This window comes from Neopelma chrysocephalum, unplaced genomic scaffold (assembly GCF_003984885.1).
Source record: "Neopelma chrysocephalum unplaced genomic scaffold, ASM398488v2 Primary Assembly neopelma1_86, whole genome shotgun sequence".
Classification (NCBI taxonomy): Eukaryota; Metazoa; Chordata; class Aves; order Passeriformes; family Pipridae; genus Neopelma; species Neopelma chrysocephalum.
Window position 1 is genome coordinate 4,636,257 of NW_020897748.1, and position 13,982 is coordinate 4,650,238.

At 39.1% G+C, this 13,982-nt stretch overlaps 1 protein-coding gene across 3 annotated transcripts in view; it reads left to right on the forward strand.

The window, feature by feature from the left end:
* RIDA (reactive intermediate imine deaminase A homolog) overlaps nt 1-9,452 on the forward strand; it is a 9,559-nt gene extending 107 nt beyond the window's left edge. For 2 of the 3 annotated variants that reach the window (XM_027692495.1, XM_027692494.1), the window contains exons 2-7: nt 70-148; nt 4,502-4,607; nt 5,156-5,210; nt 5,960-6,028; nt 7,573-7,628; nt 8,042-8,110. In XM_027692495.1, coding sequence (XP_027548296.1) covers nt 87-148; nt 4,502-4,607; nt 5,156-5,210; nt 5,960-6,028; nt 7,573-7,628; nt 8,042-8,104 — 411 coding nt within the window. In that variant the 5' untranslated portion in view covers nt 70-86 and the 3' untranslated portion in view covers nt 8,105-8,110. Of the gene's footprint in view, nt 1-13; nt 149-4,501; nt 4,608-5,155; nt 5,211-5,959; nt 6,029-7,572; nt 7,629-8,041 lie in introns of those variants that run through there. The other variant, XM_027692493.1, reaches the window with a different exon arrangement.
* Nucleotides 9,453-13,982: the final 4,530 nt, after the last annotated feature.

Here is a 13,982-nt window from a genome sequence, read left to right on the forward strand (position 1 = left end):
CAACACCGGCACCGACGGCAACACCGGCACCGACGGCAACACCGGCAACACCGGCACCGACGGCAGCGCCAGCGCCAGCGCCAGCTATGACCTCGCTCATGAAGAAAATAATCAGCACTACCAAGGCCCCTGCACTGGGTCCCTACAGGTAATGCCTTAGCTGAGAAGGACCTGGGAATCTTGGTGGATGACAAGTTGACCATGAGCTGGCAGTGCCCCTGCGGCCGAGAGGGTCCATGGTATCCTGGGGTGCATCGGGAAGAGTGCGGCCAGCAGATTGAGGGAGGTGATCCTGCCCCTCTGCTTGGCCCTAGTGAGGCCACGTCTGGAGTACTTTGTCTAGTTCTGGGCTCCTCAGTTCAAGAAAGACAAGGAGCTACTGGAGATGGTCCAGCAGAGGACCATAAAGATGATGAAGGGCCTGGAGCATCTCTCTTGTGAGGAGAGACTGCAGGAGTTGGACCTGTTTAGTCTAGAGAAGAGAAGACAGAGGGGATCTCATCAGTACATGTAAGTATCTCAAAGGCATGTGCCAAGAGGATGGTGCCAGACTCTTTTTGGTGATGCCCAGCGACAGGACAAGAAGCAACGGCCATAAACTAAAACACAAGAAGTTTCACTGCAACATGAGGAAGATGTTTACATTGAGGGTACCAGAGCACTGAACAGGCTGCCCAGGGAGGTCATGGAGTCTCCGTCTCTAGAGACATTCAAAACGCACCTGGACACATTCCTGTGTATCCTGCTATAGGTGACCCAGCCTTAGCAAGGGGGTTGGACTGGATGATCTCCAGAGGTCCCTTCCAACCCTAACAATTTTGTGATTCTGTGAGGGAGACGTCTCTTGGGAGAAGCAGAAGCATATTTTGCTGGTGGGGTTTCGGCAGGTCCCAGTAGGGTCTGTCAGGCAGCCCTGAGGCTGAGGTGAGGGCAGGACCCCTGAGCAGGGGCTGGTCCCCTCCCTGGTAACCCCTGGGACACCCGGAGTCCTGCAGTAGAGTGGGGCTGCAGTGCCATGCTGGGGGATGTCCCCTAATCATTTTTAAATGCCCCTCCAGAAGTCAGTTTGGGAAAATAATTCTGAAATTAGTGGCAAGAAGTGAATGAAAAATAAACTGCAAGAGCAAGAATGATTCTTCTCCAGGAAAATGTGTTTGCCTAGAGACAAGCGTGTTGCGCAGGGAAGTTACAGAGAGTGCTGACTATGGAGGCGATGGAGAGGGAAGGCTGAGCCCGATCCAGGGTGAGCTTGGACAGATGGAGAGTTCAGTGCCTCAGAATTGCGGATCCTTTCTTATTTTGAATGTTTATAAATGCTTTTCAGTCTAAAAACTAACTGCTGTAAAAATATGTAAGATGTTCAACGTTTTCACAAGTTTGTTGTTGCAGCAGATCTGCATGTAATTTAAAAAGAAGAAAAATCCCACTTTTATTTGCAGAAAGGTTTCACTTTACTATATGGATGAGGAAAAAAAGTTCAATCGGTATAGCATACTCTTATAGCTAAGGTAGCTAAGGGTTTTTACTAGGTCATTTTATACGAAATTTTAATTCTGCATTCAGTCTTTGTGTTCCCAGTAGTACCTTATTGCCTTCCAGGTGCATTTTTGTCTCCATTACTTTGTGTCCTGAGCTTTCTGAGCTTCAAACTATGTGTTCCTTATAGGCATTATAAAGATGGAAAAATACAAAGTATGGAAGCCGAGAGACATGACGTGAAGGTTAACTTCTGTAAACAATAAACTGTTATTGTACTGCAGCCAGGGGCCTTGCACTGCTTGGCGTTAAGAGAACATCTAAGACATGGAAAGGCGATGATTCTTCTGCTGCACACACACACACCACACTGGCCCAGTCTTCAGGATAGCTCTCCACTTCTTTTGTGGATTAACTGCACTCCAGCATTTTGTGCTTACTGATAGTTCTTGATGAAATACTTCTTGTTATGCTGCCTGTTAATTGTACAACAGGTCTAACATCAATAAGTTTATCACTAACTTAGTTTATCAGATTTCAGTAAACTTGTCAAAGTCCAGTGAGCAGAAGTTGCACAAGAAATAACTGCCATATCTCTGCTGTGAAGTTCGAGCATGGTAACACAGGAATGTGGGCTTAATATGGAATGAAGAATTAGGATGTGTGGGATGCATTTCTGGCCCTGCTACAGCCATTCAGTATGCTTTGTGGTGACCAATTTTTACTGTATTTTTCTATTTCCTTTACTGCATCCATTTGCCAGTACCTTGAGATAGGTAGGTAGGTAGACAGATATTTAAAAAGACACATATATGTGATGTGTATATATAGGTATCTTTAATGTTGTGTATATATCTCATTAATGTTATTAACCTTTTAAAAGACATTGCAGAGATACTGTTCTTGTATTAATTCACAATCATTTGTGTTAAGAAAATCTGTTTAACTTTGCAGTGCTTGTCTTTAAACACCATCTCTGTGATGGACAATGTTCTTCCAAGGTCACAGTGTTTATCCAGTTATGCATTTAGACACACAATCAGGTTTCTGCTGATTGAGATTAATGAGTACCTACGATTGACTCTAGTTGCAGGGTACATCTGATTGGGGTTTGTGTGGTTGAAGTTTCTCTGAGCTTCACTCATGCATTGGACTGCAGTAGAACTGTACCCCTTGGTTGGTAAATTGTTACTAGTCTCAGTCAATGGAGGAATCCGTCAGTAGGCATAGCAAGAGAAGGAAGCTGAGGAGGAGCAGAGAAGGAGACCCAATAAGGCTGTTGCAGATGTTGGTCTGGCACTGGTATCAGAAGGCTTCAGCTTGTTTTTTCCCTAGTTATTTGTGATTTAGGATTTTCCTAAGGCTTCTGTTGAGATAAACATCTTGTCATGTCATTATTTTATAATAAGCAGTACAAGACAATGTCTTTTTTCTTTAGAGGGCTCATACCTTCTTGTTGCATGGTTCTCTGTGCTTCAAACAGAGCAGAAGTTTATGTGCTGAGGGCCTGTGCCTCAAACAAAGCAGGACATGGTAGGAAAGAAAATTAAAGAAGCGTGTGTGTACAGGCCCATATTTTCTATCAAAAAGACTGTGTCGGCTGGAAAACTACTTTATTCACTAATTTCTTGTCTTTAAATGGTGTAGTTCTGTGATTTACTCCAGTTTTGTTAGTTGATGACAGAAGAAATAGTTGTCACGTGAGATATTTTACCACATCCAATAAGTTACTGGCTGTTTTTCCCCTTATGAAATTACAGGAGAATGTAGGACAGGGATAAAAGGAAAGATGGGAATGATGGCCCTGTTTGAAGTGCCTGACCCTAATCATTTTACTGAGTCCCTAAATCAGGTGTGTCACCTGTGAGGTTGGATTGAGACAATCCAACTGAGTCAATCTCAATTGAGAGAAGAGATGTCATAAAAATGTACTCTGAAAGTGTCCATTTTTATTTCTACTGACATTTAAGGGAAACTAAACTCCTTCAGATACTTAAGGGAGGTGCTTGAGTAGTTTATGTAGCTTGAGAGACTTGTTGAATGGTTAAAACAGTGCATTTTCTTGTGGAATGGAAGAGGTAAGAAAAACGGTGTTTACACACCACAAACACTTTCAAAAAATCTTTTTCTGATTCCTTTGCAAAATATTTTTAATTACTAGCTGAAGAGAATTAAATTATGTTTCTTGCATAATGTTTGCTAGGTAGTTTAAATCTTTGTTTTGATCTTTTAATCTCTTTGTGATAACTAAAGACATTAATAATTGCTAATTCTACTTCAACAAAAACACACCTGACATTTATATAAAAATGTTTTGCAACTAGCTTTAATTCTGCATTCTTCTGAATTAACCCAGCCAACAGGTCACTCAGGTTATTTGGTGAGAGGAAAGTGATTGTTCTGGGGATGGAGTGATCAAGATGTTTTGCTGACTGGCCAAATTCATGACTATGGAGGAATACTGCCAAAGAACTAGTGGGCAGGGTGTCACCTCACAGCTGTAACTTGTTACAGTGGTGCCTGTTTGAGAGGAAAACTCTTAAATTTTCTAATGAGCCCTCTTTTGATTTTTATTTCTTTTGTGTTTGTTTTTTTTTCCCCTTCCTTCCCCTCATCGCTCTGCAGCTGAGATATAGATAAAAGGTATTGTCTGCTTCTCAAACTAGGATGGAATATTTGTCTGGACGTGTGCAAAAAAATGTCTATTTATTCTGCCTTGCTTCTGTGTTATCTGCAGTGTGGAATCTATAGGTCAGTTTAGTGTTGTGTTGCTGAATCTTTGCAAGAAATGGGGTTTATTTCCTCAAAAACAGGTCTATGCAATTCCATAGATGGCCTAACCCCAGCACTTCCAAAAGCATACACCTATTGAGTGTATGACTGTGTGTACAAACTTGTGTGTGCATAACCTCAGTCCTCTTTCTGAGATATTGTAAACTACTGTAGAAAATTTGAAATGTGCTTTCAGATACTTGGATGTTTTCATGGGGAAACATTAAACCTGCAATGTGACTTGTGTTTTCAGCCAAGCCGTGCTGGTGGACCGGACAATGTACATTGCGGGACAGATAGGCTTGGAACCTTCCACCGGGCAGCTTGTCTCTGGAGGGGCAAAGGAGGAAGCTAAGCAGGTAAGAAGTCTTCTAGCAATGAACTTGTACTGGGATTGGCATGTGTTTAGTTAAATGTGGACTTGTGAGAAATTGAGAAGATTAGAAAGTGCATTTTACATCCTCCAGATGAGGAAAAAGCAAGAAAAAGTCATTCCATCCTAACCCTGTTTTTTTTCTGCTTGGACAACTTGGAGGTCAGGGGAGGAATCTGTGTTTTTATGTAGGAAAGTAAGAAAGAATCAATGTTTGTAACAAAGGTTCACACCCCAGTAAAAACCCTGGCTTGAGTTGGGGAAAGATTTACTCCCCCAGAAGCAAAGAGGTGGAATAGGATGAGATGGAGCTGCATCATAAATATACGTCTAATGAATGGATGATTTAATATTTATGGTTTATTAGAGGCTCACTTTTATTAGTTTTTATTTTGGTCAGTTTTGACAGTTGAGGTTTTGCTGGGTGAACTTACAATATAACATGGATGCAGCCAGGTTACAAGTCATGTTTGCATACTTACATAAATATAACCCAGCTGATAGTTAAAAGATTTTTGTTTCATTTTTCATTAGGCTCTAAAAAACATGGGAGAAATCCTGAAAGCTGCAGGCTGTGACTATGGCAATGGTAAGTGGTGCTATGATGGTGGCAAACAAGTAGTTGTTTTTACCTGAATTATAATACAAAAAAAAATCAAGTGACCTTTAAAGTGATCTTTGCAATGCATATCAATGGAACACTACTCTTCACTGAAAGTTTCTGCCAGTGGTACTAATACTTTAACTCCAGCTGGGAAAGCTTAGGTATAGACAGAGCTGCACCTGCCTACAGGCATTTTAAGCATCCTAGGCTTTGCTCCAGGTAAAAGCAGGTTTGTGTCTATGGTGTTAATATTCTAGACACTCTCAGTACTGTTATTGGGGGGACTCTAATAGTCAGCCAAACCAGGATTAATGCTGGCTTAGACAGTCACGGGCAAAAAATTCTAGCATAGACTCTATTTTCAGGCCTTTTTTATGGACTTTTTTCACAACAGATATTATATATGATATAAGTTATTGCCAACAGTTGGTTTACAACAGCTTTTTTAATTGACTTGCTTGTCAGTTCTGTGTCTCTTGGAAGATTTTGGCTTTTTCAGAGCTGGTCAGGAGTGCCTCAAGTCCTTAAAGTTTTCTTACATACGAGGTACTCAGATTTTTTTGGTGGTTCTCTAGGTTGTAGCTCTAATGGTCAATATCTGTTTGGAAAACTTTTCAAAATGTTTAGAATACTCAAGAGAACTTTATGAAATAAAAGCGAGAAATGCATTAAAGTTTTTCAACTTTTGTATGCAAGGCCCAGGTCTAAAATAACTGCAGTTATATAATTTCCAGTTGTGAAGACTACGGTTTTGATGGCAGACATGAAGGACTACAATGATATTAATGATGTTTATAAGCAATGTAAGTAGATGTTTTGTTTCTGTTTTACCAGTATGGCTTGTGTAACAAATTATATTCATGGTATTCAAAGTGTTTGAATGACTCAGATGATGTGGTTCCATATTGTTTGAAATTCCAGTAAAAATTTTTAAAAAATTCATTTGCAAACATCAGATCAAGGACAGCCTAATTTCTTGTATATTTGTGACCTACCATCTCACTCACTCACTGTGCTGTGAAGATCAACTCCTGCTATCCCTCCAGGTTGATCTTCCATGCCTCTATCTCTATAGATGCTCTGTTGTCCCTAATATAATTCTACTGTAGGCAGCCTTCAAATACTTAATTTTAGATTTTGTATCTCCATTTCTTTAAAGTCTGTTTATATCTTTGAACAATTTGTGGGTTATTGGTATGGGACAGGGCTCATTTTTTATACAAACATGAGCCACACTGCTCCACTTGAGGAAAAAAAAAAAGAACAATGCTTGGTTAACAAAACTGAATGTAAACTGAAATAGGTGATGTCAATGACCCATATTGTGCAGAAGAATTTGAGGGAATATGCACATGAGTTCCTTATGTCCCTTTGGCTTTAATTGGGTAGTGGTATCTGATCTTGAATGAAGTCTTTCATTGATGAGCAATCAACATGGTCTTCTGCATGTCAAAATGGAATGGTGTGTGTGTTTAAGCAGGGTAAAAACAGGCCAACTGGATGCTTAGTTACGTGTTGCCTCCCACCTGTAGTTCAAGAAAGCAGTTGCTGTTCTTTCATTGTGAGTTATTATCTTAGTGATTAACAGCTTTGAGTAAAGTTTCATTTAATTATGCAAACTCCTTGGAAAGGAAGTTTGAAGTCAGGTTGGATGGGGCTTTGAGCAACCTGATCTAAGGAAAGAGGTTCTTGGCCATGGCAGGAGGTGGATATGACTGTATGAGCATTAAATGTTCCCTCCAACCTGAGTTATTCTATGATTCTACAAATTCAGCTCTTATATCTTTACCAGTACCCTTCCCTCTGCTTCACCCCCTGTTCTAACACCTGTGAGCGCCAGGTCTAAGCGGGCACAGAGGAATAGGCCAAGGGCCTATTTTTTTCTCTGTTTTCCTTTGAAATGAGTAAGTTTGGACTCCTGTTGACTTTGCATAAATCTGAGGTCTTTGCTCATGACTCTTCTGGCAGGGGCCTGTTTCTCTCTCTTGCTCTTTCTATGAAAGAGCCATCTCCTACTCCCTGGTGTTTGCAATTGTAGATCACCATTCTGATTTAATCTTTCACTTTCAGCCAAGCTGGTGTTAAGACCCTGCAGTATCAGCAGAGTGCAAGTATCACTGGTCACTAGATCACAACTGCATCTGGCTTCTTAGTGATGAATGGTGGCTTGCTGAGATCTGAAAGCAGTCAGTGACCAAAACAAACCAAAAAGGGAAAAATGATAGCTGGCACAGGAGACTTGTAGCCTTGAACTGTTCAAATTGACTGCATTTTATACAGATTACTTTGAACTGTGTTTTATCAAGCAAAGTTCAGTGATTAGTGGATATTTCTGTTTAAATTACAGTTTTCAAGGCAAACTTTCCAGCCAGGGCAGCCTATCAAGTTGCTGCTTTGCCCAAAGTAAGTGTCACTTTTTTTCCTACAAAAAAACCCCATTCTGAAATACCTTACTTCTGAAACATTCTGACGGCTTTTCTTATTCTGAAATAGCTTCAATCACAATGATTTTAATGGAGACTTCTAATAAGCTTTTTTCTAAGTATACCAGTCTTATTCCCACACATTATCAGAGATCTGAATATGAGACATAAATTTCTTTATGGTGGAAGATAGCTACAACACTAGAAGTAAGGGCTTATGATACTTGAGTAAGTCTAAAGTGAATTGTCAATACTACTTAACCTTGCTAAATCTGTCAGAAGTGTAATCTCTCTCAAATATCACTGTTCTTTCAAGGTTGTGTTGTACATTCACTTGCTTCATAAAATAGATACATTAAATTCCTAATATGTTCCTTCATCGTTTTGTCACAGGGTGCCCGAGTTGAGATTGAAGCTATTGCCATTCATGGGCCCCTCCAAGATGCTTCAGCCTGACTATAAACAGAGACTGGATATCCTACAGCGGCAGTTTTGGATTTGATTAATACTTCTCCCTTTACATCCGATTCCTACAGTTGACTAACAGCAGTTACATGCAGTTGAAAGTAGTAAATTTACCAAGGAAAGGTGCCTTCTTCTGGATTGGGGCCTTGGATTCTCTGAAATATGAGGTTACAGTGAGTTCTCCGCCAGCATACCCTGAAACCTGTGGGAGTCCTGCTAAAATCAGCTGATCTTGATTGCAGGACAGGGCCCAACTTTGTGATGGTCACTGGATATTCAGGTATTAAGGTACATGTTTGGGTGAACTTATGACAGTTATACTATGTGTGATCTGGACATAGAAAACTATAATGATTTGTAAGTAACAATTTTAAATAAGAAAAAATTACAGAAATGAGAAAACAGAACACTTGAATTGCTTAGGACATATTTTCACTTTTGAGGAATTTATTTGTTTCTGAATTGTCTTAACCTCTTTCTTTACATAATAGATTACTGTTGGGAGTCACTTTTTTTTCAAACAATGTAAACAATTGTTTAAGAAAGTTAATTTCAGAAATAAGAAAATTATGCTTTTCTGAAGTGAAGTGCTAACTTTATAAATCAACTGTAAATTAATATCTACCTGAACTTTTTTCATAATTTTTCATAGCAATTCAACTTTGACTGTGTTTTGATTTAAAAAAAAAAACAAGCTAAAATCCACCAAAAAAAAGTTTAATGAGAATAAAATATAATTGCAACTGCAAAAATGTGCTTGTCTATTCTGGGAACAAACTTCTTTTCCTGATTGTGCTTTGATTATCCATTACAAAAAAAAATCCCCATTTTGCTTATTCAATAAGAAATAATTTGAACCAGAAGAATAGGCTTATTATCTCTCTCCTAATAGCTAAGGATGAAATTCTCCAAGACAGGAAGATTTCAGCAATTGTGGCATTACAATTATTGGCTTTTTTTTGCTGCCATTAGGGCAGAAGCATCAGTTTGATGGGGTGATTAAGCCATATTGAGAAGTCTGACTGGTGCTGCTAGTAAGTTATCCCATCCTTACTGATCTTCTAACCAAGTAGCAATGGATATTGTGTTTTTAAGTATCTGTTTGAAAGTCAGCTGCCTCGTGGCAGAGTTGATTCCATCTTCCCCACAGCCATGTGACTAAGCACAGTTGATTTATTCGGGGGGAAATGAGCAGAAATTCTTTCCTGCTATAGTCTGTCCACCTCAACATCTTTTTTTTGCTCTCTTCTGTGAAGATGGCCATCAGATTGCGTATGGATGCTACTGTCGCTGTGTCTTCACTGTCTTTGTGTAGAAAGTAAAAATAGCTATTAACAGCATCTTGGAGAAAGTACTGTTTCAATGGTGGAGATATGTACCTGCTTTATCCAATGTACTGCAAGAGGGAATCCCGTAGGCTGCTCCTTCCAGAGGCAGTTGTTTGTATGCCAGAGTGCCGTGACTGAGTGTATCAGAAGCTATTTCTAGTCCCATCTTGTGTTATCACACTCACTTAATATTGGTAAGCACAAAAGCAGTAATATAGTGAGGAGAAGGCATAATGCTGGTTTGCCACAGGGTGAGTTCCAGTACTGTCTGTTCAGCTCTCCGACCCCAAACTTCAGTTCTGTGTGTGCGTTTCTGTGCATAAAGCCTACTGATGCTCCTCTTGCATACTTTTACCTGGCAAATGGTTTTCATATGGTAAGCACGCAAGAAGAGTCCAATCTGGCAGCACCATGTTACTGTCAATCTTGCCATGGCACATGCAGATGTTGCCTTGTCTGAAAATCCCCCAGCATTCAATAGCACAGCCACACTGTGTGAATCATCTTCCATCTCTAGTTAAACTGCAGGTGTCCCACTCGTGATTTCTTACCTTCCTGCTCACCAGCTATGCTTTCCAGATCTTGTTACTTCAGTTGCAGTAATAATATTTTGTATTTTTCGTGCATTCCTGGTATCACTTTAGCATACACCAGATGGCCCGTTGGAAAGTTGTGAGGAAGTCAGCCCTATTTAACCCTCCTGGATGTGATGGGAAGTGGCCCTTTCTGCTTTTCACTGAGGTTATAAATTGTATCTTTATAGAAAAAACATTCATAATGAGGTTGTCACAGTAAGCATATACTTGTGATGTGTGATATTTTACAGTATTATCTTGCTTTCCCTTGAAAAAATGGGAGATACTTATTTTTATTAGAAACAAAATAATGCTTTCAGTATTTCAACAGTGAACTTCCAAACAACTTTTTAGAAGTACCCAACTTTTCTGCAAATAAACTTCCTACACATAAACTTTATTAGTTTTGGCTTCTGCTTTTGTTCTGTCTCCTTGGCTATACTATTAATGTCTTTATGCTCTACAACTCTGACTCAATAAGCAATCCCTCCTAAGAAAACACATGGTCAGACTTGTTAGGAAGGAGTTAGTATACTAATATGGATATGACTTTCTAGGAAACACAGACCAGATATTGCTTCACTTTATCAATTAGTAGGAATTGAGAATAATATAATTGAATGAAGTTACATTTGAACTCCATTTAAATGGAGTTTAATTTCTAATTTATATTTGGGGTTCTCTGTAACAGCTTTGTTCACATATAATTGCGTTGTTTGAATTTATTTCACTTATTTGTACAAATAGTTCAAGTTCCCATAAATCAGCTGATTTCAATAGTCTTGAACATCAGCTAAGTTCAGCCTTGTATAATCGCTGTGGTTATCCCTTCTTACCTCTCTGCCTTACCTGTGTCGTGCTGCCTCTTTGCCAACCTTGAACATAACACTAGATGGCAGTTTTGATATTTTTTTGGTGTGCTGACGTGTGCTTTGGCTGATGTAAGCCCTTTAGAGAACTCCTTTGGGAGACTTCTGTGGTAGGAGTAATGTTAATACACCATTGCTTTACACAGTAAGGGTCAGTCTGAGACTGAAATGTAATTGAAACACCTGGAAAAAAATGCATTTTGGATGCAGCTAACAAGGCAGAACACGTTGATTCCATTAAAAACGTTATTATCAGTGCAAAAAGTCAGGAACTAAAATTTGCTTTTAGCTTTACGATTTTTTAGGTGGAGACCAGTTGTAGTTTTTAGACTACATATTTAGATCAGAGCCTTTTCTTGAATGGCTCTGATCTAAATACGTATTCTTCTGGTACAGGAAGTCTAGAATAACTGAAAAAACCTCTTATTTACAGCTATAACAGTTCTCAACATAAACAATCAGCCTTCCAGAGAGGTGTATAAAACATTTATTTTTTTAAACAGACTTTTATTATTTGATTCTATTCTTCAAAACAAAAAGGCTAAGCTCCGTAATTCTCTAATATGAGAAGCAAGTATCATGACTGTCTCTGAGGTCTTAGCATACAAACTACTTAGTACATGGATATTTAATAAAACCTGTTTTAGGTAGAGGCAAGTTAAACATAGCTTTTTTTTTTGTTTGCTAGACTGAGCCGCTAGCATGCAAAAATATGAAGTTGCAATTCAGCTGGTGGCATCCCATTTTCACCATTTAAAATTTGTTTCCATCACATGTAACTGAAAAACCACAACAAAACAGGTCCTCTCTTTCTGTGAAAGTGAAGAAGTACCAAAACACGCATGTTCTACCACGTGTTTCTTTTAGTAGAACTTTTTCTTCTTCAAATGATTATATACTCTACAGATTAAACAATGCAAAAATAAACTTCAGTGCCAAGTTTAACTTTGCTCTCTTAAAGCACTTAACCTGCCCTAATCTCCTGCTACAAGCACTTGCTCTTGCTGCAGTGTTTACCTGAAAGCAGCTCCTCACTGAGTGAAAGAGCCAATCCCAGCCAATTTCTATCAGAACTTCCTTGTTAGCTTGGAAATCCAGTTTGTTCCATCAGGTGTCCTGCCCAGCTCTCCCTGCAGCATGAAGTAATTACTTCTATCTTGGATGAAGCTGAGGGCTGAAGATTGTCCAGCTTTTGATAAAATACAAAGCAATTTTCAAAAATGCTTGCCTGTGTTAAAAAACACAGACATTGGAGCATATCCTTTTCCCACTCTTTAACGTGAAAAAGCTCTTCGATACACAGACCAGTTTCTATCCTTGGGAACCTCTGTGATGTCCCAGGTTTGCAGAGGCAAATAATTGCATTTTGGCCCTTTATCCATAGTACATGCTTTGGTAGCTTACAGATCATGAATAGTAGACCCCAATGAAATTTTCAAGGTAGGAATGTTTTATTTCTCAAGGCAGAGATGTTCAGCATCTATCTAGCAGCTGCATTGTAAGATTTTAGGTGATTTAAATTTTCATGTTTAACAAAGTATCATGCATATTTCATCTTTTAGAAAGGAAAAATAGCTTTCATCTGTTGTAATTATAGAATATGTAAGGATGAAGATGATTGACAGAGGTTGATACTGTTGAGTCATTGACTGGTTTATATTCATCTTTTTTCTATTTGCATTGCTTAATGACCTGAAAAAGTTGAACAGTGAGGTAGAAACATATTGTCACCCATCTTCCTTGTTACAACAGTGGTAGAAAAGAGTGACTCTGAGGTGAGCAGGTCATTTTGACTCCCGTGTATCTTCACATTTTGCTTCCAAGTGCAGCCTCCTCTGTTGCTGTGAATACTACTGATCTCTATCACAGAACTCTTCTTGGTTTATGCTTTAAAATTGTTTAATATAGCTGGTCAAGCTGCAACTTGTGATCTTACAAGTAGTCAGCATGGCTCCTCCACCAATTAATTCTCCTGTGTTTGGGAGTTGGGGTTATGCTGGCACAGGTGCTGGTGGCTGACCTGAATTCCCAGCTCACAGGAGGAAATCAGCCCTGAGATGCAGCTGAAGGTGGAAATTCTTGGGGCGTCCTGGACCCTGGATGTACACCCAGCCTAGTCCTGTATCACCCAGGGCTGTCCTCATCCTGCTCAGTACCTGCTCCCCCACTCCTCAGCTCTCCAAAGTGCATAGTATGCTTCTCATAGATTTTTGTCATGTTTTGACTACCTCTCTTTGGATTTTTAATAGATCTCACAAATTTTTAATAGAATTAGCTGCTCATTTTAGCTTCTCTATTATAGAAAGCTAGTAAAAATAAAAATAAAATAAAAGCAACTTCCACCTAGCAAAAAATCCCTAAAAAAATAGTAAATATGCATTTGGGTTCTAAAAGTGTATGGTGTTGCCTATGTGATGCTGACATTAAATGAAGCTGACAAGTTCAAAAGAGTGCTGCAAAGCAGAAAACCTTAGATTTAGTGATATAGCCAAGTTATATCAGCTTACACAAAAGGCTGATAGCCCAAGGATATCAACTAGGTTATTTGATATGAACCAGAATCAGCTGGAGTCAGATGTGTGCATGCAGCACAAAATTTAGCTCTTAGAGGGGCTTTATATAATTCACTAGTGACAGTAAAAAATTTTGTTAAGTCCTTTTGTACAATAAAGCTAATAAAACAGCAACATGTGCTTGCTCTTTTTAGGTAATTGACTTTTTTTCTATGTTCTACTTCCTTATGCTAGAGCATCCTGTTAACACAGTCCCCAATAATATACGATATGTAGTCTCTTTGCAGCATTCACCATCAGAACAAATTTCTACTTTCTGTCTGATCCATAACACTAATCATATTTAGGACCCACTTTCACAGGAAATTTGTTTGAAAGTTTTGCTATTCAGCTTCAGCTCCAAAATGATTATTTAGCATTTTGGAAAATAACCCATACAGTTCCTGATATGTTCCTCCATACAGGAGGACAGCTCTACAGGGAAATATAATAGATGTCCTCTCCTTTGGGAACAGGCTTATAATTGTCTCTTGTTAGAAATCTATTTTAGAAGCCACAAATGCATATGAAGAGAGCTACACAGC